Source organism: Notolabrus celidotus, chromosome 1 (genome assembly GCF_009762535.1).
Source record: "Notolabrus celidotus isolate fNotCel1 chromosome 1, fNotCel1.pri, whole genome shotgun sequence".
Classification (NCBI taxonomy): domain Eukaryota; kingdom Metazoa; phylum Chordata; class Actinopteri; order Labriformes; family Labridae; genus Notolabrus; species Notolabrus celidotus.
In genome coordinates this window covers 23,838,840-23,866,683 of record NC_048272.1, presented here as the reverse complement: position 1 = coordinate 23,866,683, position 27,844 = coordinate 23,838,840, and the positions used below count along the sequence as shown (strand labels likewise).

Below are 27,844 nucleotides of genomic sequence, written 5' to 3'. Positions count from 1 at the left end.
CCTGCTGTTGTGGTTGTCACTTCTTAAAAGCTTTAAACAGCTAGCCAAGGAGAAGAGTTTCCAGCAATGTACATGTTTATTTACATGAATTTAAACTTTTGCACAGATAGAATTCAATGGTTTCTGTACCTGTGTATCCTGAGTGTAGTGAGGTATGCACTCAAATCAGACCCCAGTGACATGCCCAGTTCTTGTGGTTCTCAACATGACTTATAACAGAGTCCTTGACATTTCTGTCACACCACTATTCCTTTGCCCGAAAGTCATTTGAACAGTGTACCTCTTTCATAAATCAGTCTGTGCTGGAGTGGACTGTTTTGACAGTTTAAATGCTCTCTATTCAGAACAAGAACATTTGGGAAAACAAGCCCCTGTCAGCTGGTCTATATGCCCTTTGAAGCTTAGAAGAAGAACTCTTGAAATGGTTCAAGTCAGCTGCCTTCACATTAAAACAAAGCCAAATGCTACATATATTGAGAATGGAGACATTGAACATTTCTTTACACTTTCAGGCACAACTAACAGTTTACATTGGATCCTAGTGTTATCATATATCAACATGAAGTGCCATCATTAAAGAGCAAGCTGGCAAAAGAAAATGTTCAGTCTCAGTGTAGGTCTGATGGAGCCACAGAGCTCTTCTTTTTCAAATTGAGAAAGTTTCTCTTCCTTTTTCTTTTAGGTACATCCTTATGGTTGCTTGACTCTGGTGGATCCCGAAACACAAACAACCTATCCCCAGCAGCGTGGACGTTTAATGTCATCATGTCTCCCTCGGCTTCACTTTGCGTCGTTTCCTTCACTGTGTCCACAACCCTTTGTTCTGCCGTGCCACTGTGCTGCTGTGTTGCTGAGTTTTCAGTCATGGGTGGGTTATACATAAGTTGCTGAGCTTTACTAAATCTGTCATCCTTTTCTTTCTCTTTAACCAGCAAAGTTGCTACATCTCTTGAAAACGGGCGAAGGGACCTGGGGAGCAGTTTTTCCATCAGACTTTGACGCTTTTCCTGGAGTCTGTGAGCACAAAAGAGCGGTTGTTAGTGGTTTTGGAGTGTAACAGTGCTTACCTCGTGCATGTGGTCACTTGTAGCTCAGCCGTGTAACCAATGACAGGCATATTAGACCTCATTAAAGGATTTGTCTATAATGTGAGCGAAAGTTGAAGAACAAATTAGTCTAAATGAGGAAGACTTAATAGAGCAGCATGTAGCAAAACAGAAAAGTGTTGAGCTCACCTCTCTTCTTCCACAGCACAGTTTGGCATGTTTTTCATGTTTTTATGCACCACCTCTTCTCTCAGTTTGGCAGGTAGAAGTCTGTTGACCACTCTGGCACACCTGGTCAAAAAGTCATAAGTATATTGTGAGGCTGGTAACTGACACAATTTCTTTTTTATGAAATGTTCAAGGATGGCTTTTAATATGGAGGGATTTCTTCAAATCTTTGCATGGAGATTAAAAACTCAAGTTGTTTCTCAGCATGTTTCAGGCCAATCAAAGTATTCCAGGTGGCTCTAAATTGCTTGTAGGTGTAATTTTAAGTGTGAATGGGATTCTGTCTTGTGTTTACCCTGTAATTAAACGATGACATGTTGGGATAATTATTCTTAAGTACTCTCCTCTTTAACTACTTGGACCCTATCTAAATATATTAAGTCTTAAACCTTGAACTCTTGTACCCACTTTTACTAATCAAGGGTTTTCTACATAGTGAAAGAAAATTGTGTTTTCATTAGGGATGTCAACAGTTAATCAATTATTGATGATTGATTATTGATTGTTAAGAACTTACTCAAACACATTTTTTTGTTTTGATTTTATGTCACGTGGAACATACATCAGGTGGTCTTATATTTTGTTCCGCTATCATGGAGGTGTTTTAAGTTTAAAGCATGTTTTGATGTGAATCAGCTGACTAAAGGTGTTGCGCACAGCGGAGACGCTCAGCTGGGAGATTCAGTTGAGTGACAGGTCTCCATGAGCCTTTTTTTCATTGTCGCCGGACAGATTTTGACTCGGCTGCTCTCCCGGCTGACACCTGACCACGTTTACATGCTTACTTTTCTCAATAAAAACAAGTAGACAGAAAACTGGACACTGAGTCTAAAATATGATTCTGTTTAGTTCTCTTGTTGCAGTAAATCCCTATGTTGTGTTGTCCAAGCCTTCCCTTTTATGATTGTATGTCCTGGTCCACACGTTGATATTCAGCGTGTTTAACATTTTGAACACCTCAATACAATCCGTAGATATTCAATACTGTCAGCTTTATACATTGTGTCGTGAAGGAAAATTTGATTCAGGGGAAAAAACGCATTTGGCATTGTATTTGATATGAAAAACGTTAACGATTTTTTAAAATGATTAATCGATTATTGATTGTTAACATTTCCAAAGATCGATCACAGAAAATACTTGAAATTTACATCCCTAATTTTCATTCATAATCGCTGTTTTAAATGAAGTAATTAAGGTTTTGAGTGTTACAAAAAAGGCTTCAACTCTCGTCTGCAACTAAAAAGCTGAAACAAAAGAGCAAACAAAAGAAAAACACATGTCTGAATATTGTTCCAGGCTATTTCTTCATTCCCTTGTCTTTTGGCCAGACAGTTCTGATCCAAAGAGACATGATTCAACACTTAAGTAATCCAAACTTAGCGGGAGCCTGACATGTTCCAGTGTTTCAGGAAAAGAAGGAAATTAGAAGATGAGAAGTCATTTATCTCTCTTGAGATATCTTGGCTCGGGGGAAAAAGGCACTTGTAGTAATGTTTCTAAAGTGTATTCTGCAGTTCAAATTTAAGATGATCCTTAAAGCTATGTTTGTTTCAGCTACCAGCTGTATTTAAATGCTGCTTTGACTTAATCAATGACTTCACTCTCTGAAACCACAGCACCACAGAGACTCTGGCTGTGTACTCAAGGCAAAACAGTTTTCAGTGTACTTCATTTGTAAAGAGGGAATGGAGAGAAAATAACATGAACCAGTGCATGGCCAAAGCTTGTGTTGGCTTGTGCACATACGTTTGAAAACCTTGTTTGCATGATGAAGAGTAGTTTGATTTGCAACAATAATTACAAAATGAGGGACAGACAATCTGCTAACCTGACTAAGAGCATTGTTTAGATATTAATTCTCATGTTGCAATAATCCAAATAGTAATATGATAAAAAACTGAGTTCTTTTGACTTTGTAAAATGTTAACAGTAACCATGACTTTTGTTAGTATGAAACAAACCTAACTGTGTTTTTTGGGTGCTTAAGTGTAAGACGGGCCAAACACTAACTCTCGCTATCAGTTGCTGAAACTGAAAAGATTGCTCCACTTTGACTTTGTGTTTTTCACCATAACACACAACAGCTGTATGTCAACCCAATACTGAAGTATGACATAAAATAGTTTTTAAACACTCCATTAGATAAATCACAAAAGACTTTCATAGTTTGTGTTTCATTTGATACTTAACAGGGTTTAAATCTTAAGGTTGTCTGTAAATCTGTCCATCCTCTGCTATTGTCATTTTCTTCACAGATCCCCAAAGATAAATCCAGCATTATCATAAAAGCTTCAGCAGTGCACTATGCAACAAATTAGGGTTGCAAAATTCTGGGAATTTTCAAAGTTGGAAACTTTCCATGGGAATAAACCAGGAATTTACTAAATTGAAGGTTGGCTCTTAATAGGGAACTTAGATATAGCTGGGGAAAATATATTCTAGCACAATCCTGACTAAAACAACCAGATTTCATGCAAGTACAGTTGAATATCTATGCCTTTCCTCAATCACATGCACATAGCACACTGCTTACTGCAGGGCTGTTGAGACCATGCCCCCTACATGCACTGTGCATTCCTCCATCACATTCACAGATGATTTCTAGAATCCTGAAGAGGCTAAGATTGAGAAGCTTGAGGGAAGATGCTTTTTTATTTGTATGTTGAATGGGACTTTGTTGGAGGGAGAGGGGCTCTTTTCATTTAACATTTTGAATGGGACTTTGTTGGGATTGCATTTTTTTAAATTTTTTAATGGGTTGGGTCGGAGGGATGAGTAATATTTAACTCAACGTTCATGTTTTTGTTCTTCAATGAAACAATTGATTGTTCAATAAAATATTTAACACTTTAAAAGTTCTACTTACAAATAAATCTGTTTTAATTGTATTATTTTGGATGGATGTCTGCTTATAACAAAACAGATATTTATGCTTGGATATGATACCTTTCTATAAATTACCCTCAATTCCCAGTTAATTCCCATAAATTCCCATAAATTCCCATAAATTCCCATCATTTCCAATTTGGAATATTTCCAAAATTCCCCAGCTTAACTTCCCATGGAAATTTACCGGAAACTTTCCGGGAATTTACCAGAAATGTTCCACCCCTTTGCAACCTTACAGCAAATATTAAAGATGCATTCATGTTGAATATTGCATGCATGTTTTGCCATTTTGCTATTGCAAACAAACACATCAGAAATTGAAATAACGAGTACATTTATTCTTCGGATATAATTACTGCCACCTGTCTCAATGAGTCCCCACATTCACCTAAAGAGAACCTCCTCTTGGTAAATGGTGTAAAACTGAACTAAATCTGGTTCTTACCCTGTGTGTTCCTGCTCTGCAGATGATGAAACAGGGTGCTGTTTGGTGCAGAGGGCGTCAGTGATGGAGAGGAGCTCACTTTCAGGCAGGGTGGGGAGGAGGAGACGCAGGGCCTCCAGGAGAACCTCAGCAGAGATCTGACTCTGCTTTACCAGCTGAGACACGAAATCCAGATCCTAACATAAAGCACATGGCACAGAGCCTTCTTTAGCAACATTATTCTTGACTTCCACTGGCTTTAAACTTTTGTGAAGTATAAAACGAGTTACTTTACAGACCTGGTCACAGTTTGCATAAAGTCTCCTGAGCTCTATTTGTTCTTTTAAATCTTCAGCGGCTTGATTGTTGGCAGTCATTTCTTGCAATCTGAAAACACCAGAGTTTCAACACTGTTAAATCTAATGGCCTGTGTAAATCCTGAGAATTCCTCATTACTCCTGAGAAAACACTGACATGCCAGCTCACCTCTCAGCCAACACTAAGTTGACCTCTTCACACTTGTGGAGTGCCTCCTGGAGGATGGACGTCATCCTGCAATCCTGTTGCAGCTGAAAAAGTCGGTCCTCCTCGCTCTCCTCCTCTCCCTCATCCGCGTCCTCACTCTGTGTTGGATTTGACTTGACTTTGGACTTACACATTTTCAAACTGTCCAACTCTGCTTTCTCCTTCTGATGCTGATGTTCTGCCTCCTCTAGACCCTGTAACAAGAATCAAGTGTCACTTTAATAAAGTCTGCAAAGTTCAGTGATAAAGTGGCAGTCTCAGAGGAAACCACAGCCAATGGGCAGCCTTTCAAGCATGTAATACTACAACTTGGAGTCAAGCTTTGCCTACCAAGCAGTGGCTCTGTATACTATGGGCCATCTCCTGTCCCTGCGGGCTCTTTCTCTCTCTGATGTGCTGGATGAGCAGACTGTGCAGAGTGAGCATGGCTCTAGATGTCTCCAACACCTTGGTACTCCTCTCAGCCTTCTGGTAATGGATTGTTGCCATCTGCATCGCCAGGCTGTCAGCTTGAGAGCGCAGCTCATCCTCTCTCTCCCTCTGCATCTCCTCAATCACCTGCATCAAAAGAGAATGGATGGATTTCTCATCTTGTCTGACCTTGTGTTCACTAAAAAAACAAAAGACAACAGCTTTACCTTGTTCATGATGCCTTCTTCCATCTTCTTCTCCTTCTCAAACAGCTTGATCCTGTCCTCAAGCCTTCTCTGGAAAAACTGCAGGTCACATGTGTCTGTTTTCTGTCTGGCCTCCCTGGTTTTCCCCTTGGATTGCATATGTGCCTGCAAAAACCACAACAACCATAAGGTTGCCAGGGAATGACTCCCACCATGCTTAAATGAAACCCTTCTGAGGAATCTTTTTCTTTTTAATAACAATGTGCATTCATCCAGCAGAAATGAGCCCAACAATAACACAGCCTGACCATTCTCAATGTCTCATGGCTCCTCTCTCTAATAGATAGCAATGATTATAGGAGCACCATTTAGAATTGTATCGATTTAGCCTCTAAAAATGACCGTGCATCAAATATACTACATCATATCTGTCGATTTTCTAAATGTTGGTTTTATCCAATGTTTCTAAACACTAAAGCATATTGTTTAATCATCCGTTTTTTCTTATGCTCTGCAAAGGGAGGACTCAGAATTTCTACATGCCTTTTATAAGGTTTTTAATGAGATATAATTTGTAAGTACCATCTGTAGCTCACTTTCCTTTCTCTGAGCTGCGAGAGCTGTGTGCAGTTTGGTTCTGGAGACAGCATGGGGTAGCACCAGGCTGAGATCCATTATAGACAAACACTTCTGAAACTCTAGCTTCATCCTGAGACGGTCATCCTCAGACAACGTCAGCTGGGATGAGCATAATCGACTGGAAAAGAAAGAGAAAAGAGAGAGTGATGGTGGTGAAACACCTCACGATTACACCATGGGATTTTCTATGGCTGCGTTTGAAGCACACTTCTGAATTGAGCTGCCTGAATGAAAAAAATGTCCACTGTCATATAACTGACCTGAAGAAAGCTCTGCAGTTTGACCTGAGCTCCCTCTGCTCCTGAAGCTCTCTCTCCATGGCTTCCCTCAGAGCTTCCCTGGTGCAGCTCAGGGTGCGTAGCGCTGCCTTTCCTTCCTGGTGCAACTTTTCTTGACCCTGTAGGAGAGTGCTCACCCCTTGTCCTGCTCCTGCCTCTGGTTCTGTCTGCAGCAGGGAGCGCTGCGCCCCTGGAGGCAACAGTGATAGTATGGCCTGGTTTGCAGAGGGCTGGATGGCTTTGAGGTCTGTTATGGCACCCTGAATCGCACGCATGGTCACCTGTTGAACAGGAAGTGGATTTAAGAGAGGGAGTCAATGGAACGCAATCAACTCTGTCATAATTTAGTGTGTGTAGTTTGTGCAACGTGTACTGGTTGAGTGGCACCTTGCGGATGTCGGCAGTAGCCTCCTCATCCAGGTTGTTGATGAGCTCTGCCAGCCCCAGACTCTGAGCTGTCAATAAGTTCTGCCAACAGTGCAGGTGCTGGGCTACATCTATCGTTTCCTCTAGACCCTTGGAAAGACCTGACAGATCCTTCTGCCCCTGTTTGTGGACTTGAAGCTGCAGAGGCCAGGAAGCATGAATAAAGTTGTTTTAAATAGGTTTATTGATAAACACCTTTGATGGATATATAATGCAGGTGTTGAGAATCAAATCCTTATAAAAGTCTTTTTATACATGATCCATTACCATGTCAGAGATAAGCTCCCGTCTCTTCTTAATCAGTCCACAGCGCATCGCTCTCCTCTCCTGACTCAGTGTCTCATCCAGTCTCTGCTTCACCATCACTAGCTCCTTCTGTGACTTCTCCTGAAGCTGCTCTATCTGCTCTGCAGGCACAATGCCCCCCCTGGTGGACCATGAAGGCATGCCAGAAAAAATAAACACAACTGCATCATCCAAGAAGCTGCCTACAATGCTGACCTGGTAACTAAACTGCAGTTGTTATAAATATACACATTTGGTTTTGGTAGCTAGAAACTTCTATCTAATTTTAAACAAGTTTGTCCTGCTGTATAAGCTTCATTTACCACATCACTACAACAACATGTAGATAATAACCACATGATGCATTAACTGGTAACTAGAACAGGTACCAACCTCTTGGTGTGAGTGAACCAGCTGTCCAGACTGCTAGAGGTGCTGGAGAAGGTGTCAGAAATCAACTCATTGAGGCTGTGAAGGCTGTGCACCAAGAACTTCCTCTGTGCATGGCGCTCAGACAGCACGTAGCGCTGATTAGCAAGGACAACATCAAGGACCTCCTCTAGCTGATCCTGGACAGAAAGTAGAATGGCAAATGTGTTAAATAATGTTTTCTTCATGTAGTAATTGTAAAATGTAAATTGTGGAAAGGGTGTATATGCTTTGTTTGCAATATTTGCAGGTATACATTTTAAATATTCCAACCTCAAATGATGAACGTTATACTGTAAAATGGCAAATTCTGAAGTGATAACATTTTGAGAGAAAATTTTTGCTCACTTGACAGGCAAAGTAGTCGTGCTGAAGACTCTTAGTTGTACTCTTCTCCAGCTCGCCCATCCTCGTGGCCTCCTCCAGCTCCTCAGAGAAAATCTTGTGCAGCTCCACCCGACGCCATTCAATGATCTGCCTCTGGATCTTGGCTGAGGCCTCCTCATGTCGGACCAACAAGACGCGCTGGAGCTGACTCTGGCTCACCTTGTGTAGCTTCTCCAGGAGGACACTGCAGTGGAGGAGCTCCTGGTAACAAAGTTGAGTAGTATTTGTAAAAAGGCTCAATCTCATACTATATTGAAGTGACAAAATACTGAAGAACACTGCCAAATATAAGAAAAAACTATCATTCTTATTGCCTGTTGGTCTGCATGTTGACACAGCAGCTCAGCCTGAGCCTTTTCAGCAGCCTCTCTGCGATGCTCTGCTTCCATTTCCTCCCGTGTCTCCAGGTTACACCGACCAGCCAGAGCAGCCATGCGAGCCCCTCGCTCCTCCTTCAGCCGACCCTCCATGCCCAGCAGCTGTCCGTGAAGCACACTGAGCAGCCTCTGCTGTTCCTGAGAGCTGGCCTGTCCTCTGGATCTTATGCCGTTTAGCAGGGATGACATCACATCCTTGTAGATCTGAATCCGGATGGTCTCCAGGTTATTGGTAGCGTGCAGCAGTGTAGACATTTCAAGGCTTAGGGGGATAAAATGTAGAGTGGGTTTGAAATGTATTATTCAGGTAATGTGTATTAAGCCTAATAAAGAGTTATGGGCTAGTGAGGGCTACTCACTTCTCCAAAGCCTGGCACATGTTCTGGGGATCCTCCAGCACCATGATGTCTACCATTTTGTCTTCAAATGTGGCCTCTTCTTTTATGGTCTCATTCATATTGTAGTCTGCATACTCAGGGTCTGAATCCCCTCTATTTCTCTGAAGCCAGAAAACATGTACACATTTTGCAAGCCTACATCATTAATGCTGTAAAAATATAAACACTGACATGTTCATGAGACAACAGCTTTAGAAAATTTGACAAAATAATTGTGTTACCCTTTGATGAAGAAGGTTCAGCCTGGTTCTAGGACCAATCAAGCTCATAGCCAAAAATCCCACAGACAGCAGCACCAACGTGAAGAATAACCCCACAACATATCCAGCAAAGTGGACTCCATGGTTTGGATAAATCTAAAATTGTTTGCAGACAAATAAGACTTATGGTAAAATTATTTTGTGACTAGAATTTGAAATTTTTAATCAAGGAACCGTCCTGAACTTACCCTGTCGGTGGAATTCACCCTCAAGGTTAGATTAGCTGTTAACGGACCGAACATACTGACATCATTCTGTGGAGGCAAGATATACAATGGGTAAGAATACAAAGTTTCTATTGTGCTCTATACAATGACATAGTGAAAATGAATAACCGATTTCATTAAACAACGTTGTCAGTTTGGGAGATTGCTTTTCAAGTGAAAAAGAACAGAAACTAGGCAGCCGAAAAAAAATACCTGTGAGGCATTAGAGAAGGTGAGAAAAGCTGGAAGGTCCAGGACTTCACTCTTATGACTCCTTATGTTCGCAGTATAATTGACAATAACTTTGGATCCAGCTGAAAATGTAAAGAAGATTTAAATATGATTATTATGTTTTATATTGTGGATGCATAATTCAATTTTTAAATGACAATGACATGTTTTGTAGGATCATCTTACAAACAGATTTTAGTTCTGATGCTTACCGGACAGTGAATCTATGGCAAATGTCTGGTATCCCTTTTCCACCACTCTGCCTTCGGTTTTTAGGGGTACTATTCCAGAGATAGAGTCCCGGACAGCCACCTGAGACAGGTTGGTGCCGCCCACTGGGCCCATGTTGTGAATCAGGAGGAAGAAGGTCACCTGGGGAGGATCAGTGTTCAGCTTCACCTGGGGAACACATTATTGGGTATTTACAGTGTGAATCACTGGATGGTCTTCAACATTTTCAATTGCAGTTTCAATTCAACAGAGTCAAATTCAGTGAGATAAAATGTCTTCTTGAAACGATAATGTTTACATACCTGTGCACACTTGTGAAAGTTAACCCCAAATGCAGATGGAGGTGCTGCACTCTGAACCTGCAGAAACATGAGTGTGATTTAACTCTACCAGTATGATAATAGGTGAAGTATTAAGCAGCTATTTGGTGGTTGATCTGTTCAGAGCTGAAGTCCTACACAAACAATCGGCATATAGGTTTGGAAGCTTAACTAAAATAAATGAACTCATGAAGTGTGTGTGAATAAACTTCCAAGAAACACACCTGAGGCAGAGCATGGCCTGGGTTGATTCTTGTGAGTGTGCTTCTGCTGCGCCTGAGATGCAACATGTTCGCCATGTCGTTAAATGAAGAGTAAATGGAGTGTGCCCATGGACCAGCAGGTGCTGACGAAGACAGTGGGCTCTCTGAAGAAAATAACAAAGGCCAGTTGATTTCCATTTTACCTATCATATTAAATTCATTGGATTTGGAGAAAGCTAATGACAAAGGATTAAAATGACCATGATAAATAAATGAATGTTTGTATATATATGCATGATACTGAGATTGTGTATTTGCCAATGTACTAGATGCTTTAAGTATACCAGTTAGCATGACATACACTTTAAAGTAATACTATTATTTTGATATGTGTTCCCACAAAAAGAGCTGTTCTCGCAGCACTGTAAATGTGACATATTATGAGCTACTATAAAAAAGAACAAGCCATCCATACTTAACGGTGCCAGTTTTCTGAATTTCCCACCAGGGTAACCTTGACCTGCATGGATCCTGGACAAGCTCTGCCAGTGGAAAATAGGCATCTTAGTATTGCACACCTTATACACAATTTTTTTTATTGACAAGCGTTTAAACCAGGGGTGTCAAACATGTAGCCCGAGGGCCAAAACTGGCCCGCCAGAGGTTCCAATCCGGCCCGTGGAACAACTTTGCAAAGTGAAAAAATGACAAAGAAGACATTAACTGCAATTATTCAATAAAAGTAACTACTATTTCAAATTTGTCCTCTTGGGGTCACATAAAATCTTAGTGCTGACGGAGCGCTCCTGAACAGCGATTTTTTTCTCAAATTGAGAAAATAGATTACTTGCTGTTTGCATAATCCGGTTGAGATTCATTAGGACTTTTTAGAGCACTATAATGATCCGCTAACTAACACTAGCACTAAACCCCTGCATACAACACTGTCCAGCAAGCAAACTGTTCATGCTGGAGCTGAGGGGGTCCAAAATAGTCAACTTTACCTTCTTCATTATCATAATCTCTGTTCTTTTGCAGTAAACATTACACACTGTGTCAGGTGAATGGGTAACCTGTGTGTTTGCAGCAGGTTTCAGGGCTTAAAGAGTAAAATATTCTGCCCACTATGAGACTCATCACAGCAAAAAATACAAAAGCTGTTTTTGTCCAAAGATAGTTCATTAAATGTGAACATTTTCAGAATGTACTTGTACTTTGTTTTACTAAAACAAAGGGGAAAATTAGAGTTGTTGTTATTTATAGGTCATTATCATAGACTGTATATAAAAGGTTATTATGATGTGATTTTACTGGTCAGGCACACTTCAGATCAACTTGGGCTGTATGTTGCCCATGAACTGAACTGAGTTTTACGCCCCTGGTTTAAACAGACATGCATCAACAAAACTAAGTGTCCACGCCAAAAAAGTATCTACAATAACAAGTCAATAAAACATGAGCTGCAAAGTAAAGTTTAACACAATTAATGAGCATAGTGATTGTACGGGTAGAACTTGTAATTGGTTGATGTGATGTTTACCATAAGACCACTCACCTCCTGTGTCTCCAACAAAGAAGGAGGTGATAATGTTGTGTGCCATGACGCATCCTGAGACGTGCAGTCATAACACGGCTGATGTCCAGCACCGGTCTCACGCCGGGTTACATTGTGATGTATCGAAGGTAAAAAGAAACATGACACTTGAATATTCACTATAATTAACCATATCGTGACCCTCTTCGCGTTGGATTGTACCTGAAGCATTCGTAAGTCGATGTGCCAGCCTCACCAGGGAGAGCCGCTAGCTAACGGGCTGCATTTTCTCTCAACGTTGAAGATGTTAAAATCCGCGATGGAAACATTTCCACTGTCTTTTCTTGAGAAACACACATTGTTGCGGCATCTCTGACGGACAAAAACATCTTGATAGTATTGTTACCGAGGGAGAACCTGTCTGAGCTGTCTAAAAGTTATAAACAAGCACAATGTCCAGAGTAGCCGTTGGTGCTCAACTTCGGGAAACACTTCCAAAACTTGGGAAGAACCAAAAGTCTACAAGCAACGTCAACAAGGATTATACCCAAATCTACTTCCGGTTATGGCTTTCAAATTAAAACAACTAAAGTAAGAAGTAAGTAAGTAAGTAAGTAAGTAAGTAATTAAGTAAGTAAAGTAAGTAAGTAAGTAAGTAAGTAAGTAAGTAAGTAAGTAAGTAAGTAAGTAAGTAAGATTTTTTTATGGAGCACCTCTCAAGAACAGAGGTCACAAGGTGCTTTACAACAACAACAATAATAGAAAAACATTAAAAGGCAAAACAGCGATTGCAAATAAATACAAAAACTTGACATAATAACAGACAGATTAAACAAAGGCAAGTCTAAACAGATAGGTCTTCAACTACTTTTTGAACCCGTCAACAGTGTCCACAGTTCTCGGTTCCAGAGGGAGACTGTTCCAGAGTTTAGGACCAAAAATATGGTGGCCCTGAAGGACAAAGCAAATCTGCAAAAGATGAAACACTTTTACAAAGTTGGAGACAAATTTACATTTTGGAAAACATTTTTACATTTTATAAAACAGAATTACATCAGCAAAACACTTTTACCAAGGCCTAAACAAATTTACATTTAAGAAAACAAATAAACAAAATTAAAAAACACACATTTACAAGTGGTGAGACAATTTTACAAACGACCGAACACTTTTGCCATTCCTGAAACTAATTTACATTCATTTTTAACGGAAAGGGAATGTACCAAACACCGGAAGTGATCTGGTACCAAACAGAGTACCAGTAACAAACGTCGCTCTGTTTGGTTTCTTTTCGTCAAAACAAACTAAATGACCCCTCACTCGATCACTCCCAGATCACTTCCGGTATTTGGGACCCTTTCCGTTAAAAATAAATGTAAATTTGTTTCAGAAATGGCAAAAGTGTTCCGCCTTTTGTAAGATTGTCTCACTGCTTGTAAAAGTGTTTTTTGATTTTGCAATTTTGTTTTCTTAAATGTAAATTTATTTTCCAAAATGTAAATTTCTCTCCAACTTTGTAAAAGTGTTTCATCTTTTGTAAATTTGTTTTGTCCTTCAGGGCCACCGTAGTCCAGCACTGTTTTCTACAATGCACCCTTTTTTTTATTTTCCTTTTACATTGAATGAAGAGTCATATCACTTCCGGCCATAACCTGTAATCTAACTTCTGTAGTCTTGACGCAGCTTGATCCTCCTCTTAAATCTCAGCCCACCCATTGGTTAACATATAAACCGACTTGGTTGTTTTTGGAAAAAGTAAAGTTTCTCTGTTGTTTGGAAAAGTAGGGGGGGGTAAGTTTTAACTATCCTGTCTGTGAGTATTAAACTGCAGAAGATTTAAAGAAGAGCAGCAGTAACAGTAACTAGTGAGCAGAAAAGTCGTGAAAAGCTAGATGACTTTCTTCGGGCTGATGATCTGATGAGTTGTGTTCACATTAGCTCTCTGGATGATAAGATGCTAACGTCCATAACGGTTACAGTCCAACCCTTCGAGGAGAAATGACAGAGCCGGAGCTGGCAGCTGAATGTGGGACTGATGTGTTGGTCTGTTTCGGGGAGACACTGCACATTTACACAGGACTGTTAACTCTGTCTACAGTATGTGGAGGGCTATCAGGAATATTAGCCGCTGCTCTACTATATGTTTTCTGCCTGAAGCCTTTGCTGTTGACCAGACAAGTAAGCAAACTAAATGTTAAATATATAGCTCTACAAACAATGGACTGTCTATTTTCGTTACCTCGTATTCACACTCACTAATTTGTCATGCATCATCCTATTATAGGGTTATAATGCAAGGCGGCTGCTTGAACCTGATGATGGAGAACTGGACAACAACCAAAGTGATTGTGTCAGCAACAGCAAAAAGGAGGCTCCAAGTGGCACCGAAAATGACAAAGTACTACTTTTTAAACGCAAAATGTCTGAGTCTCAATGTTGCTTTACACACGTGGATATCCTTAGCTACATGCACTTCTCTGTAGTGGTACAGTAATATCAAATACATGCTAATGCAATCAAATATATGCCTTAGTTACTTTCCACTAATCTATAAGGTCTGCTTACGCTTTGCCCAGGAGAAGAAGCAGCCACCCATTAGCAGTGATGTTGCTGCATTTGCATCCAGAGCAAAGGTGGTTTACCCCATCAACCAAAAGTACAGAGTAAGTCATCATAAATAAATTTCAAGTCAACATTTACAACCATACAACTGCCACAAATGACACCAGGTAATAGACTAAGCTTATGTATTGACCAAGCTGGTGACCAATTGGTCATGTTTTTGTTAAAGGAGTACTTGAATAATTCTCTTTACTTGAGCATATTTAACTGAATTAAATCAGGAAAAAAGTCAATCAAAATGAAACCTGCTGTTTCATACAATCATAACAGACATAATAACAGCAAGGTTTATGATATGTTGTAATCAGTTGATTTATGATTGTGTCTCACTTAGTGTATATGTTTTCCTAAACACTGCCAAACAAGCAACTGAAATTACACTTAAATCTGCAACCTTGTGTTTTTTTCTGCCAGCCACTAGCAGATGGAGCATCCAATCCATCACTACATGAGCACTCCAAGTTGCCTGCCATGCCTAATGAGGAGTCCTCCTCCTCCACGGATGGAGAGTCTCTGAGTCAAGACCAGGACAACGATGACAGTAGTCATTTCATATCGTCCTCGTTGGTCCCCAAAAGCCTGCAGAACCAGAGCTTCACCAGGATCTCTCACTACCCTCACGCACTGACAAAACCAGGGTATGACCCAGTAGTGTATACATTTTACACCAAAATCAAACATCTTCATCTTACAGAAAGTTTTCTGGAAGTGGTATTTATCTTATTATCTCTGCAGTTTTGAAGGAAGAATCAGCCTTTACTGTTTGGCCCTGCAGGATATACAACATTATTGTTCCCAGCTTCAGGAGGAAAAATATCTGGTGAGATAAGATATTTTTCTTTATTAAAGTAGAAAAATAGTTATCATATATGAGCATGTAAAAATCTAATTGTGTTCTATTCTCCCTTTAACTTTCTGCTATAGGTATATCTTCAGATGTTGAAATTAATATTCAGCCACCGTTTTCCAAAAGACAAAAACGATGCAGAATTCTCCAAAAACATTCTTCAAATGCAAGAAACGGTAGACTCTGAATTATGTTACCCCTCTCTATTAAATGATACATTTATCTTTACTGGCTGGTTATAGAAAGCTGATGTTTAGATATTGAGTCATTGGAAAAAATGTGTTGTCATTTGTCATTTCAGGAACTGAATGATTTGATGAAACAGTTGCCAACAGGCCATGCTCACAGTGATAAAAATGATGACACTCCTTGTACTTTGGAGGAAATAGAGAGATCGCAGAAAGACCTTCTTGAACGTGGCCTTCAAGTGGTAAACACCAAGAGGAAAAGATAGAGTAATGAACATTTTTACCATTACAAGTAATATAAGCCTGTTGGACTCATTCTGTTTACACTTTCACTCCACAGTCCAGACGTTTCAGCAAACAGCTAGAGGAATTATGCCAGCAGCTGCTGAAAAAATTCAGCATATTCTCTCCAGATGAAGCCCAGGAGGTGATTCACTCTCTCATCCAGACTCTTGTGTCAGTAGAGAACCACCTGATGAACTCACAGGAAGCTGAGTTAAAGGTAAAGAAAAACTATCATTGATTTGCAAATAACCAATTTTTCTTTTCATTCCTTTAGCCACAAGGACCAGATACCCTGAAAGAAAAAGATGACTATGTCTGTTCTTTTCACTCTCCTCAGAGGATCCAGCAGAAGTTGTTGTGGTGGGAGGAGCTGACAGGGCTTCTTCAGTCCCAGCCTGCCTTACTAAAGCGGGAGGTGTCGTTGAGGCAGGGCTTGATAGCAACAACGCTAGAGCAGCTGACGAGTGATGGTGTATTGACCTTCAGCCAAATGGAAAAGATTCTCTCAGAGGTTCATGCATCTCTGACTGAAAGCCTCCAGCAGTGCAGCGAGGGTAAGATGTAAAACATGAACATGAGTCCAGTTTCATATGAGCTAATCAACTACAAGGAAGGATGAGGTCAAAGGACAAACGCTGGATTGCATGTTGTTTCAACCTTCATGTACTGTATGTTCAAAGTAGATCTAGTAAAACACTTTTTATCAAACGTGTCTTATTTCTCACATTATACTCAGCTTGCTCTTTTGTGGCAGTTGGAAATGGATAATGTCCAGCCTACTTTCAGACTTAAATGACGTACTATCTCAAAATAGACCATTTTCAGGGAATCTTCCTTCTCTTCTTAATCAAGGCCAGGTTCATTGAGGACAGCACAGAACATCAGGCCTGTCACTTCACCTTAAACACTTACACAAAATCTTGATACTTGACTCTTATTGTTACTGTTTATTAACTGTGTAATAAAAACATATAATATTAGGGTTCAAAATAGCATTAGTTAGAAATGGGATGTATCTTTGGATTATTGTGATTGATACAGAAATGTATTCTGAACTGTGACTTTTAAAATAATAATAATAATAATAAAGTAGTTTTTAATGTTTGTTCTTCAGAATCATAACCACAGATTAATTTACTTCCTGAACAGTCTTCCTACTAAAGAAATTCCATCACAGGAACATCACAATATATTCCAGTAATTTAATATATATTTTTTCATTAAGTTATGTTTTTTAGGCATTTTGCCTTTACTGGATAGGACAGCCGAGGAGCCGATGTTGTATATTTGTTGAAAAAGTAACCCTGACCGTACAAACTGATGCCCTTTTGAAAACGCAAACATCCAACTCATCTGAGTGTTGACTGATTATGTTTCAGGGTGCATGAGAAAGACAAAGGAGCTGGTGAATGACAAGTGCAGCAGACTAGATTCCAAGAGGAAGAAACTTTTGAGGAGCCAGACCAAGGAGAAGAGCCGTGCCCTGGAACTGAGACAGAGTCATAGCGACATACAGCAGCTCACCAAGGTATGAAAAATGTGCTTCCAATACCTCAAATTAATTTGTTTTATAACATCTTTGTTAAACTGAAAAATGTCCTCCAGTCCTTTCTTTTCTATAAATGATCACATATGAGGAGAATGAGAAGAATAAGAAGAGTAATAATAACTTTATTTATACAGCACCTCTAAAAACAAGGAATTACAAAGTGTTTTGACATAGAGGCAAAGCAAAAGGACCCAAACAACAAAATAAACTAAACATATCAAATAGTAGACAAAAATATAAAGCATGTGTATAATGCACAATTACTGATATACAACCCCTCCTCCAGGTGCATCAGGAGCTGCTGATGAAACACAGGCAGCAGATCTCTGACTTGGAGCTGCAACAGGACAACAGGGTTACTGAGACACTCTGTGAACATTGGAAGGTACTTTAAAAAATGATATGATACCTCTGTAAAACTATTTTTGTGGCAAACTTGGGCTGTTGTATTTCCATGGTTTAACTGAGTGTCTTTGTCCCCTTCAGAAGCTACGTGCCACCTGGTCAAAGAGGCTTGGAGAGCAAGCAAAGGATGTTTTTCTCACCTCTGTCGTAGCACAGTCAAAGCTCTCTGCTGAGCGCTGTGAGGAGCTGTGGTCAGATCTTGAGAGGGAGCTGGTTGCACAGCTGCAGCAGGCAGAGTGTGCCACCAAGATCCAACTGGAGGACATGAGAGCTCAGCTGGATAAAGATGGACAGGTAGACCACATTTGGACATAAAGCTCCCTCGTCAGTTCCTGGACTTGTATTCTGTCACAATTCTCCACTGAGTCTGACTGAGGCTCTTTTGCTTCTTTTAGGTGTGGAGTGAGGATATGGCTCTGGTTCAGGCTTGTCTCAAACATCTGAGTGAACAACAGATGAAGATATTACGAGACATGTTGGCCAGACAGAGCTACACACTCAACAGGTAAGCTCTGAAGAGCTTTGTCCAAAAGTGTTCCTGACATTTGTAGTTGACAGATCACCTAAATCTGCATTAACAGCTTTTGTAGAACACTCTATAGTGTGGCAACAAATATGATATTTTACTCAAATTTTACAATGTAAACAAAAAATACTTCACACCAACCATAACCAGTGAAGATACACACAATCTTCAAGATAAGATAAGACAGACCAACCTTACTTATTCACCCTCTGAAAGTTTACTGTATTAAATATGTGCCAATTCCATTACTGTCCATCTGTCCTGAAATACATGTTCAGGACAGACAGTCTTATCATGAATATTATCTTCTTTCAGCCAAGTGGGGATGTTGATAGAGAAGAAACATGAGCACCTGTTGGTGGCAGTGCAGAGGTACTTTGTGGTCAGACACTTCTGTCTGCACATGCTGAAGGAGATGAGGCTGTCCAAACTGAAGGCACTCTCTCAGACTGATTTCAGAGCTGAGCTAATGGAAGATCTTAGTAATAGCCAGATGTGTGTCAATACAACTCTCAAGGTAAGAAAAATGTATTTAGATATTAATGTATTCTTTAAAGCACTTAAAAACAAAAAACAAGTTATAAGCCATGGAAAATACCAAAGGTGTCTGGCTAAAGTTGACAGCAGATTGATATTGCCTCATACTAACCACAGAGCAGCAGTGCCAGCTTAGCAGAGAGACATCTGGGTCCAGAGAGCCAGCTGGTTGGCCACAGCTTCCAGCAGGAGTTCCTGTCTGAATTGGAAACAGGGACAGAGCTTCTTCAGAGCCATGTACAGCTGGTGGTGGGCAACGCCCTCAGCCATGCCATCCAGCAGAAGATGGAAACCTCACATGCTGAGTCACAGATTTCTCTGAAACATGACGACGGCTTGAAGGTAGTTTGGTTCTTTTTCTCTGAAGATTATGTCATGAATGTCTAAATATTAGACTCATCTGTCTGTGATCTCTCTCACAAGGTATTTATTTTTGCATTACTTCTTCCTCAATAGCGCCACCTGATAGTGGCCGCCTCAGAGAGTGTGTATGTGACCAAAGATTCCCTCACCGCTCTCGTCCAAACCTACCATTCCCACCTACAGGACATTATCAAACAGTTAACACAGGATCAATCAAATGCACATCAGGGTGAGATGACAAACACGACACATGTACATCCATATCTGTATGTACTCAGACACTAAAGTTACTGCTGACTCCTCTAAGCAAAATGTGCTCAATATGTCAAGTTGTACACAAAATCAATTCCATATTTGCTGTTTTTCTTTAATAAGTCCATGGAAATGATTTTAAATAGCTTGATTATTGCTAGGATTTGGTTTGCCTTGATGCATAGCAGGCTGTGAATTATTTATCCAAATAATTTTCAGTCTTTTTAGTACAACCCCAATTCCTTATGAGTTGAGACTATAAAATGTTGATAAAAACAGAAATTGATGGTTTGCAAATCATTTAAACCCTATATTTAAACGAAAATAGTCTATCGACAACTTATCAAATGTTGAAACTTAAACATGTTATTGTTTTATGAAATATATGCTCATTTTAAATGTAATGTCAGGAACATGTATCTAGTATCTTCTTTGAACAACACTGTAATATCTGAGAACCGATGAGACCTGTCTCGTGTGATAACCTGAGAACAAGCTGGGCCGACCCTCTCTTATTGAGGATGCTGCGTCTAGGATTTCAAAACGAAGGTCAAATTATGATTTGTCACACCGCAGGAAAGTTTCCCTCTTTGCCTCAGTCCATTTTAAATGGACTCTGGCTCAGAGAAGTTGCTGGCATTTCTGGATAATGTTCATATATGGTTTCCTCTTTACATGGTACACCAACATTTGTGGATGTAGTGACAATCTGTCAATCTTTGAACCTATGCAGTGATTTCCACTACAGAGTCACATCTGTTTAAAAGGTAGTGCCATCAAAGGGCCCAAAGATCATGCCCATATAGTATCAGTTATCAGCCTTGTCCCTTTTGTACAGAGATTTCTAAAAATGATCTGAATCTTCTCATGATGTCATGTACTGTAGATGATGAAACCCTAAACTCTTTTAACACCATTAGTCTGGAATTGTTCACGTATTTTTCCACCCAGTCTCTCCAAGAGAGGTGAACCTCTTCCCATCTTTACTTCTAAGAGACTTGACCTCTCTGGAGTGCCTTTTTTATACACACAGTCATGCTAACCTGTTGCAAATTGATGTTATTATTTGGGAGATGTTCCTCCAGGTGTTTTTTAGCATTACACAACTTTTTTGTGTCCCCTGTTTTGAAACATTTTGCTGGCATCAAATTTAAAATGAGCATTTACTAAAAAAAAAAAAAAAAGGTGAAATGATTTGCCAACCATCAATCCCATTTTTAGTTTCCGAACTTTTATGGAATGGGGTTGTAGATCGAGTTGGAGAACACTGCAGGCAACCAAGACTTTTTTGTCACTTTTACCTTTGTAAACATTTCCTCCAGAGGTAAATGAGACGGAAGAGAGCAGCAGTCAGCTGAATAGATCCCTGCTAAGAGAGATGGTCAACTGGGGCAAGAAACCAACTTCTGCTGAGTTTCAACAGAGGTACAACAGCTGTGTCTCTTCCTGCACTGTGCTTTTTTATACATTATGTTCCTTTTTTGTTGTCAATCAATAGCTTTGGCTGTTTCTTTATTTCAGGGTTGATCTCCAAAAAAGAAAAGTGTTGGAGCAGTCTGAGCTGGAACAGGAAAACATATATGAGGAACTGAGGAGAAAGAAAGTGGTACAGGATCAAACCCTGGAAAATATCCAAACACAGCTTCAGGTTAGTATGTTTCATGTCTACTGTACTTATCTTCCTAACAACAGGTCTCTCACTTGTTTTCAAAGTAGTGTTATGTTCTGTAAATACTTTGTTCCTGCGTCCATCAGGAGGCAGAAGAAAGCTTTGTAACCGAGCTTGCAGCCTTGGCCCGGGTTACCCTTCACAGTCCAGATCCAGAACCCAGCGATGAGGAGGACAACACTGGTAAACACCTCCTCTCATATACAAGAGATGATATGTTTATGCCACCTTTCTGCCTATCTTCTTTATGATGTCATATCTTAATAGGTGCTGAGAGTGCTACTATTATGGAGTTACTGTCCAGGAACCCAGCTCTGGATCCAGCCTTGAATCCTTCACTGACTCCAACATATGTTGCTCCAGTGGTGAAATCAAAACCAAAGAAAAGAGAGCGAGAATCTCATCACAGCTGACGTCTTAACACAGTAATGTTTACATGTAAATATAACAATACAATGTATTAAGTTAACTTTGATTTTTATAGTTAGCACCTGCAAAAGTAGGGCTGCTGCTTATCTGTTGTGGTGTTGCTTTAAGAAAGAAGCATACTTCCCTTATTTATATGCATATGGACTGTCCTGTATTATCTTAAATGTTGTTATGTGTTTTAAAGGTACTGTATGCTTGAATGAGGTTACTGAGAAGTGGCAATAAAGACCTTTCCCTATACTATATTTTTGTATATGACATGAACAGTCAGTTGTTGAATGTTTTAAGATGATAAAAAATCAAAATATCTTCTGAAGCTCAGCTTTTGTACTTTTTTCCAAATGTTATATAGAACCATCCCACTTCAGGCCTGCCAGTAATTCAGTCCTTTACCTATAGCCACATAGCTTTTCATACTGCGGCTCATTCACCACATTGATTCCTGAGCACACAGTGTGATGGATGTGCTGCTTTGTGGGCTGTCAGGTGTATTAGAGATGTCCATTGTGATTGTAGCAGAGTGCTACTACTCAGCGATGAAAGCTTTGCCCTTCTCCTGTCCTAATGGGGTTTTAAGTACGGGCCTTTATGGATGATAATGCAGAGTAATGGTGAAAAGTCTGGGAGGGCTGAAGTCTGGCAGACTGATGCGTGTGTATGCAGCAATCTAGCAGGCAATTTGCCCTCGACCCTGTGCTTTACTGTCAGTTTGGAGTTTCTGGAGTGTCAATTAGGAAACATCAATTTTTAATCTGGCTTGTATTCCTGTGCTCAATTTGCACACATAACCAATTATCGCTATGGCACCCTGAGAAAATATGCTCCTGGACCTGACCCACTCACACACACTGGGATGTCCTGCCAAGACTGTATGTCTTCTGTAATGTCTCATTCTAAAATGTGAGTGTGCTGTTGATCGTGCGTGTCGCTTATCTATAGTGAGGGGAAACCGTTTGGATGTGTTTTTAGGTCCCTTAGGGGACTGCAGGGACTTGTGGGAAGATGACCTGATTTCTAATTTTCTCCTCTCCTGCCTGGGCTGAGGGCTAGTCGCTGCTACAAACAGAGAAGCCCACTAAAGGAGTGTGTGAGTATGAGCTGCCCCGAATCTATTTGGAATACGGCCTCGTTTTTACATAAAACTGGATTTTAAATGACATTTTGCATGGACGAAGGCGTGACTTTAATAGTCCTTCAGTAGATCCAGGTAAGTGGAAACACTCCTTAAAGCTCACCTCCGCTACAGCTCTGCCTGATGGGTGTGATTGTAATAACCTAAATAGCATTTACAGCCTTTGCTTGTCATTGCTGTCAAAGCTGACAAACACTGTGGGATTCAAAGTATAGATCAGTGGACCTTTTTAAAGAAAACTGCGATGTCCTAATCTGCAAATCCTATCAAACACGAATGGAATAAAACTACTGCATGCAAATTGGTGTATTTATCGAAACATCCCTCGATTTTTTTCCATGTAGTATGCCCTAAAGCTGATAAAACTGTCAAGATTAATTGAGGTAAAATGTGCGCAGTGTGACGGCGTCATCAGATCAGATGGTAGGTTATTTTAGGGCCTCAGAATAAGGTCGCTTTCCAGATTCTCACTCACAGGGCTTTTTCCATCAGCGAGGAAAACTCTGCACTAGTTTCATCACTGCACATTTCTTCCAGTTTTAACCTATGCTGATTATGAAAGAATATCAGATTTGAAACGCATAATTAAAGCCACAAATGAACTATCTACCGAATTAAATACAACACGTCCAGTGAACTGTATTATACTTTTACATAACGTAGCATTGATTTAGGTGTTAATGGTCACATTTTCTACACTATCTTTGCAAAACAATATTATGCAACTTACATCATATTATCAATGAAAGCATGGCACTTCCATCGTTTTAAAAATATCTGTGCACTCAAAGTAAGCAGACTAATCTTGCTTTCATTTGGTGTGACATTTAGATTAGATGCAGGACTTAAATACACCTACAGTCTTGCTATTTCCTCGTATTTATTATTTATTTTCTTTTTAATAATTGTTATGGAAAGCACTTTTTATTGTTGCTGTTTTAATAAATCAGATTTTCTTTCCTACCCCCCCCCCCTCCCCTCCCTCCTCCACTCGGGGGAGCAGCCATGGCTAACCTACAGCAAGAATACCCTGGGGTCCTTCTGGGCATCCTGGAGGAACTGGCCAATATGCGCCAATGGCTGACCTTCCAGGATCTTTGTCGCATGGTCAGCACCCGCTTCGATCTCGAGCACCTAATTGAGCTCAGGAGTTTACTGTTTGCTGCTGCCAGCCGAGACCCCTGTTTCCCAGCCACTCTCTTCAGAGACCGGGTTTCCACCAGAGGCCAAGGGCTTTCACCCATAGGGGTAGCTGCTGACATTGTAACCATCTTCAATCTTATTCAGATGACAGGTGGTGCTATGGATGACAGCCAACCAATGAGAACACAGACAGTTCTTCCAGTGGATCGATCTCCAGGCCCCAGTCTGCCTGGAATTTATCAGCTGAACATTACTGGTCGAGAAAGAGCACGAGCCCACTCTGACTCGAGTGACAGGCCTATCGAACAACATTTGTTGTTTCCAAGACCAATCTACTCAGCCCGCAAGCGAGGAAGCCTTCCTCCTGATCCAATTTCCCTTGTGTCCTCTCCTCCAATCAGAGCAAGGGCTGTGTCTTTTGACTTGCCTCACACAACACTTCTGTACCCTAGTGGTCAGATTCCTAACGAAGTGATGAAGAATATATACCTGCCTCTTGAGACAGACAGTGAATCAAGTGGAGACTCTGCACCCATGGAGGTATTTGAAGAAGAACAGGGATCCTCTGTCGACCAGAAGAGAAATGTCTTCAGGAAGGACTTCCATAACCAACCAGCTCTGATACCCCAGGTAACCGTTAGCAGCGAGTCTCCGAGTCCCAGCAAGGTGAAAGGATTTGACAATCACAGCTTTGAATTAATCCCAAATCCTTACCCGTCACCGATGACAATCCAACAAACCCCAGAGCAGCGGGCTAAACATGAAAGCCTAGACGACCTACAGGACTCAACTTACTTTGGACCTGGGTCGATCCCAGAGTGGTCCCCTCGACACCTTCAACCTCCTAGGACCAAGAAGACCCTCTGGAGCAACAAGAGTCACAGTCTAGAGGACCGGATAGGCTCAGGCAGCATTGATATAGGGATGCAATCCCAAGTGGGACAAATTCCAAGGCGATCAACCCCAGCTATCAGCAATTTGAAGGGGTTGTCAATGTGTGAGACTCAGGATTGTGAATTTCCAAGAGGAATCGATGGAGTCAGGGCTAAGGGAACCCAGACAGACCCACCGGACACCCGGCGACTTCGTAGCCTGGTCCATGCAGACCGCCTCTCTTTCATGACCTCATTAGACGACCCTGAGTTTGGTGAGGATGACATAAGTGCCATCTTTCGCTTCTTAGATGACATAAGCATGTGTGGTTCCACGGGGGTCCTGCACCCCAGCGATGGATCAGCAGCTATTAATCAGGACACTCCTGAGGCCAGACGTGGACGCCTAGGTCAACTCCAGAGACTTTTTCACTCACTGGAAAGCAGTGATGATGGGCTCAAGGCCAGTGTCTGTAAACTGCTGCTCCGTATGAGCCAGATAGAAAGACAACTGGAGTCGCTGAATGATGTAAAGGCTGAGATCTCCCAGGTGCTGTCAGCTCTTCAGCGACTGGATGACAAGATTCAGCAGCCACTCAGTGCTGGCGGGCAGACCCCTGGTGGGCGATGGCTAGAGCCTCTCAGCGGTGTCTCATCCTTTATGAGCCACCCGCTAACCCCCTCTGAGTCATCAGAGCCTCAGCCTCTGTCTGCCTCCGGGCATCTATTTCCAGCAACTAGCACTAGTAGTCTGGACTGGAACCGGTGGAACACTCCTGCAGAGCAAACAGAAAGCAGCAAAACTCAGGTTGATTCAAAGGGGAGGAAAGAAGGGAAGAAGGATGCATCATCTCGTCGTACCTCCAAAACCCATTCTGAAGAGAAGGCTGTGTCTGAATCCAAACAGTTGAATGTTTCAAACTCTGCAAGAGACTGGTCAGTTTCATTCTCAAAAAGTAATGACAGCAGACCTTCACATGGACAGGTAGAGTAATATAATATGTTTATGTTATCCAGAACTTTGAATGATGTATAAAAAACAGGTTTCTTGAAGAGGGACAGTAATGAGCATCTGTTCTTAAATAAATTCCCTTGAAATCCATTTGCAGGGCGATAGTTCAGTATTTGCACTGTGTGAATATCCATGCTGAGAACCTCAGACTGTGCAGCTGCCCTGTGGTTGGCTGGATAGACATATTAATTATGTGGTTGACAAGTTAATCAGGCCACTTTGTGGAGTAATGGTTTAGAGACTGAGCACTCTTTAGTCAGGGCTACAAAGAACTGTAGCTCATCCATTCAAATTCATGTCTATGTTTAGCTATGTTAAGGGGTCATTTTTGTCGTAAAATAAGAATAAAAGCCTTGCCTGAATTTGATGACATTTTACAGGTTAAAAAATAGATATTTATATATATATATATAAACGTTTTCTTCCACTTTCCTATAGGCAGAACAATCAGGCAGCACAGCAAACCTACTAGCCAGAAAGTCCTCGAACCTGGTGGAACAAGTATTCAATTCATCCCTGTTCCGCCAAAAAGACAGCAGCCTGACAGGTGGGCTGACATCTGGAAAGATTATAGATCCCAGACTGGCTGAGGGGAGGGGAAGGCCCATATGGACTGTAGATGACAGAGAGGCACGAATCTCCCCTTTAGACTTGCAGGTAAGATTTTTTTTATTCATGTTGTATCTTTTATATAAAGTTGGTGGTTTTAGCCTATCACTGACTGAATAGGATATATTTTCTTCAATAAATGTTTTTTAAAAATGTCATTATGATGGATCAAGAAAAGTAATGTATGTTAAATTCCAACAACTTAGTGTTGCAAAAAAAGTTTTAAAGTGTATGGGGTGTTACATTTTCTCAAACATATTTAACCTCATGGTCCTCAGGGCCAGGAGTCTCTGAATCCCAACAACATGGAGTTCTGGATAGACGACATCTATACTCCCGGCTACGATGGTCTCCTCAGGCGTAAAGCGGCTGACCTCCGCCGGGCCAAATACTGCAAGCTGGTTGCACTCATTGCCATTGCAGTGGTCATCATTCTCATAATCGTCATTCCTCTTTGCACCATGGCTACATGAACACCCTATAGAGAGACAAGTTTCTTGCCTGTTTTATCTTATTTTATGAATTATTTATGATTAGCAGCTATGTCTTGTACCCAGGTGCTTGCACTAACATTCTCATGGAAATGAGCAGATGAGAGACAATGACATTTGGTCCCATAAACTCAACATTAGAGAAAACAGAAGGATTCAAATCTACTTTAAAATAACATCCTCTTGCTGAGTCACATCAAATTATAAGTAGTATTTAATGCAAAGTTTTATCTTTTATTTCCTTTTCTTTATTTCATGTCACAGAAGTTTTTTTTAATAATTTTAAATGATCTCTGAGAAGTTATGCTGTTACTAGTTAGTAATACTGAGCCAATGCAAAAGTGTCAACTTCGTTTTTACTTTCATTTTTTCTTCATTTTTTCTGGGAAACAACACTGGATCAAATTTGTTTTGAATCAGCTTCTGCCTGACGCACTGCCTGTCTGACTCTTGCTGTTCCTCTGAGAATGCTACAGGGCCTCTGCACTCAAATGTAAGAAAACATTTTCCATCAGTTTCACAATACATAATTGTTTCACAAAAGCCTTTTATAAGTAATAATGGACTCGTTGAACATTCTTCTCCGCCCTTTAAGCAACAAGGTATCTTACTCAGACTCCACCTAAATCAATAAAACAATATTTTTATAGAGTCCCTTCCCATTTTTCAAACCGGAAAATATAAACTGTTAAATCCACTCATGAAAGTGTTTGGCTGGAGTGTTTACTTAGTGTCAGGTTTCCAAAATGGAGGATAAATATCCTGTTGTTGTGGAAGCAAGAAAGATGGAGCATTTTCCAGTAAACACTCTCTGAGAAGGATATTCCACTTGTAATTCAATTGATGGGATGTTTGGAGTGCACCTATGCACATTATCTTTGCACTATACACTTACTTTACCAGAGCTCTCTCTCATACCTACAGACCCACTTAAAACCAACAGATTCATCTGGTGTCTTTTCACAGGATGAAAGTAG

At 40.6% G+C, this 27,844-nt stretch overlaps 3 protein-coding genes across 4 annotated transcripts; 2 read left to right on the top strand and 1 right to left on the bottom strand.

The window, feature by feature from the left end:
* Positions 1-57: 57 nt before the first annotated feature.
* Positions 58-12,467, bottom strand: LOC117812629 (limbin-like). Of its 2 annotated transcripts, none has more exons than XM_034683524.1 (23): positions 11,958-12,467; positions 10,878-10,944; positions 10,424-10,566; positions 10,182-10,238; positions 9,861-10,047; positions 9,631-9,731; positions 9,400-9,465; positions 9,173-9,307; positions 8,913-9,052; positions 8,491-8,815; positions 8,138-8,377; positions 7,754-7,929; positions 7,343-7,502; positions 7,037-7,213; positions 6,632-6,930; positions 6,315-6,489; positions 5,754-5,897; positions 5,446-5,673; positions 5,077-5,309; positions 4,890-4,977; positions 4,612-4,787; positions 1,236-1,337; positions 58-1,014 (listed from the first exon to the last, which is right to left on the bottom strand). In XM_034683524.1, the coding sequence occupies exons 1-23, from the start codon at positions 12,165-12,167 to the stop codon at positions 609-611; spliced, it is 4,035 nt and encodes a 1,344-aa protein (XP_034539415.1). In that variant the 5' UTR covers positions 12,168-12,467; the 3' UTR covers positions 58-608. The 2 variants fall into 2 exon arrangements, with proteins under 2 accessions (XP_034539415.1, XP_034539424.1); XM_034683533.1 differs by having other exon boundaries at positions 58-1,141; positions 11,958-12,461.
* A 1,010-nt stretch (positions 12,468-13,477) lies between these two features.
* LOC117819436 (ellis-van Creveld syndrome protein-like) lies at positions 13,478-21,917 on the top strand. Its single transcript, XM_034692804.1, has 20 exons — positions 13,478-14,114; positions 14,221-14,334; positions 14,513-14,599; positions 14,973-15,196; positions 15,294-15,378; positions 15,483-15,581; positions 15,707-15,835; positions 15,934-16,095; positions 16,216-16,432; positions 17,258-17,406; positions 17,714-17,812; positions 17,914-18,126; positions 18,228-18,337; positions 18,674-18,875; positions 19,013-19,237; positions 19,352-19,487; positions 20,833-20,935; positions 21,032-21,158; positions 21,266-21,362; positions 21,447-21,917. Exons 1-20 carry the CDS (start codon positions 13,935-13,937, stop codon positions 21,590-21,592), a joined length of 2,904 nt encoding a protein of 967 aa, XP_034548695.1. The 5' UTR covers positions 13,478-13,934; the 3' UTR covers positions 21,593-21,917.
* A 698-nt stretch (positions 21,918-22,615) lies between these two features.
* Positions 22,616-27,568, top strand: LOC117816610 (major intrinsically disordered Notch2-binding receptor 1-like). The gene is made up of 4 exons (XM_034688961.1): positions 22,616-22,815; positions 23,744-25,740; positions 26,206-26,424; positions 26,655-27,568. Exons 2-4 carry the CDS (start codon positions 23,746-23,748, stop codon positions 26,847-26,849), a joined length of 2,409 nt encoding a protein of 802 aa, XP_034544852.1. The 5' UTR covers positions 22,616-22,815; positions 23,744-23,745; the 3' UTR covers positions 26,850-27,568.
* The last annotated feature ends 276 nt before the right edge of the window (positions 27,569-27,844 follow it).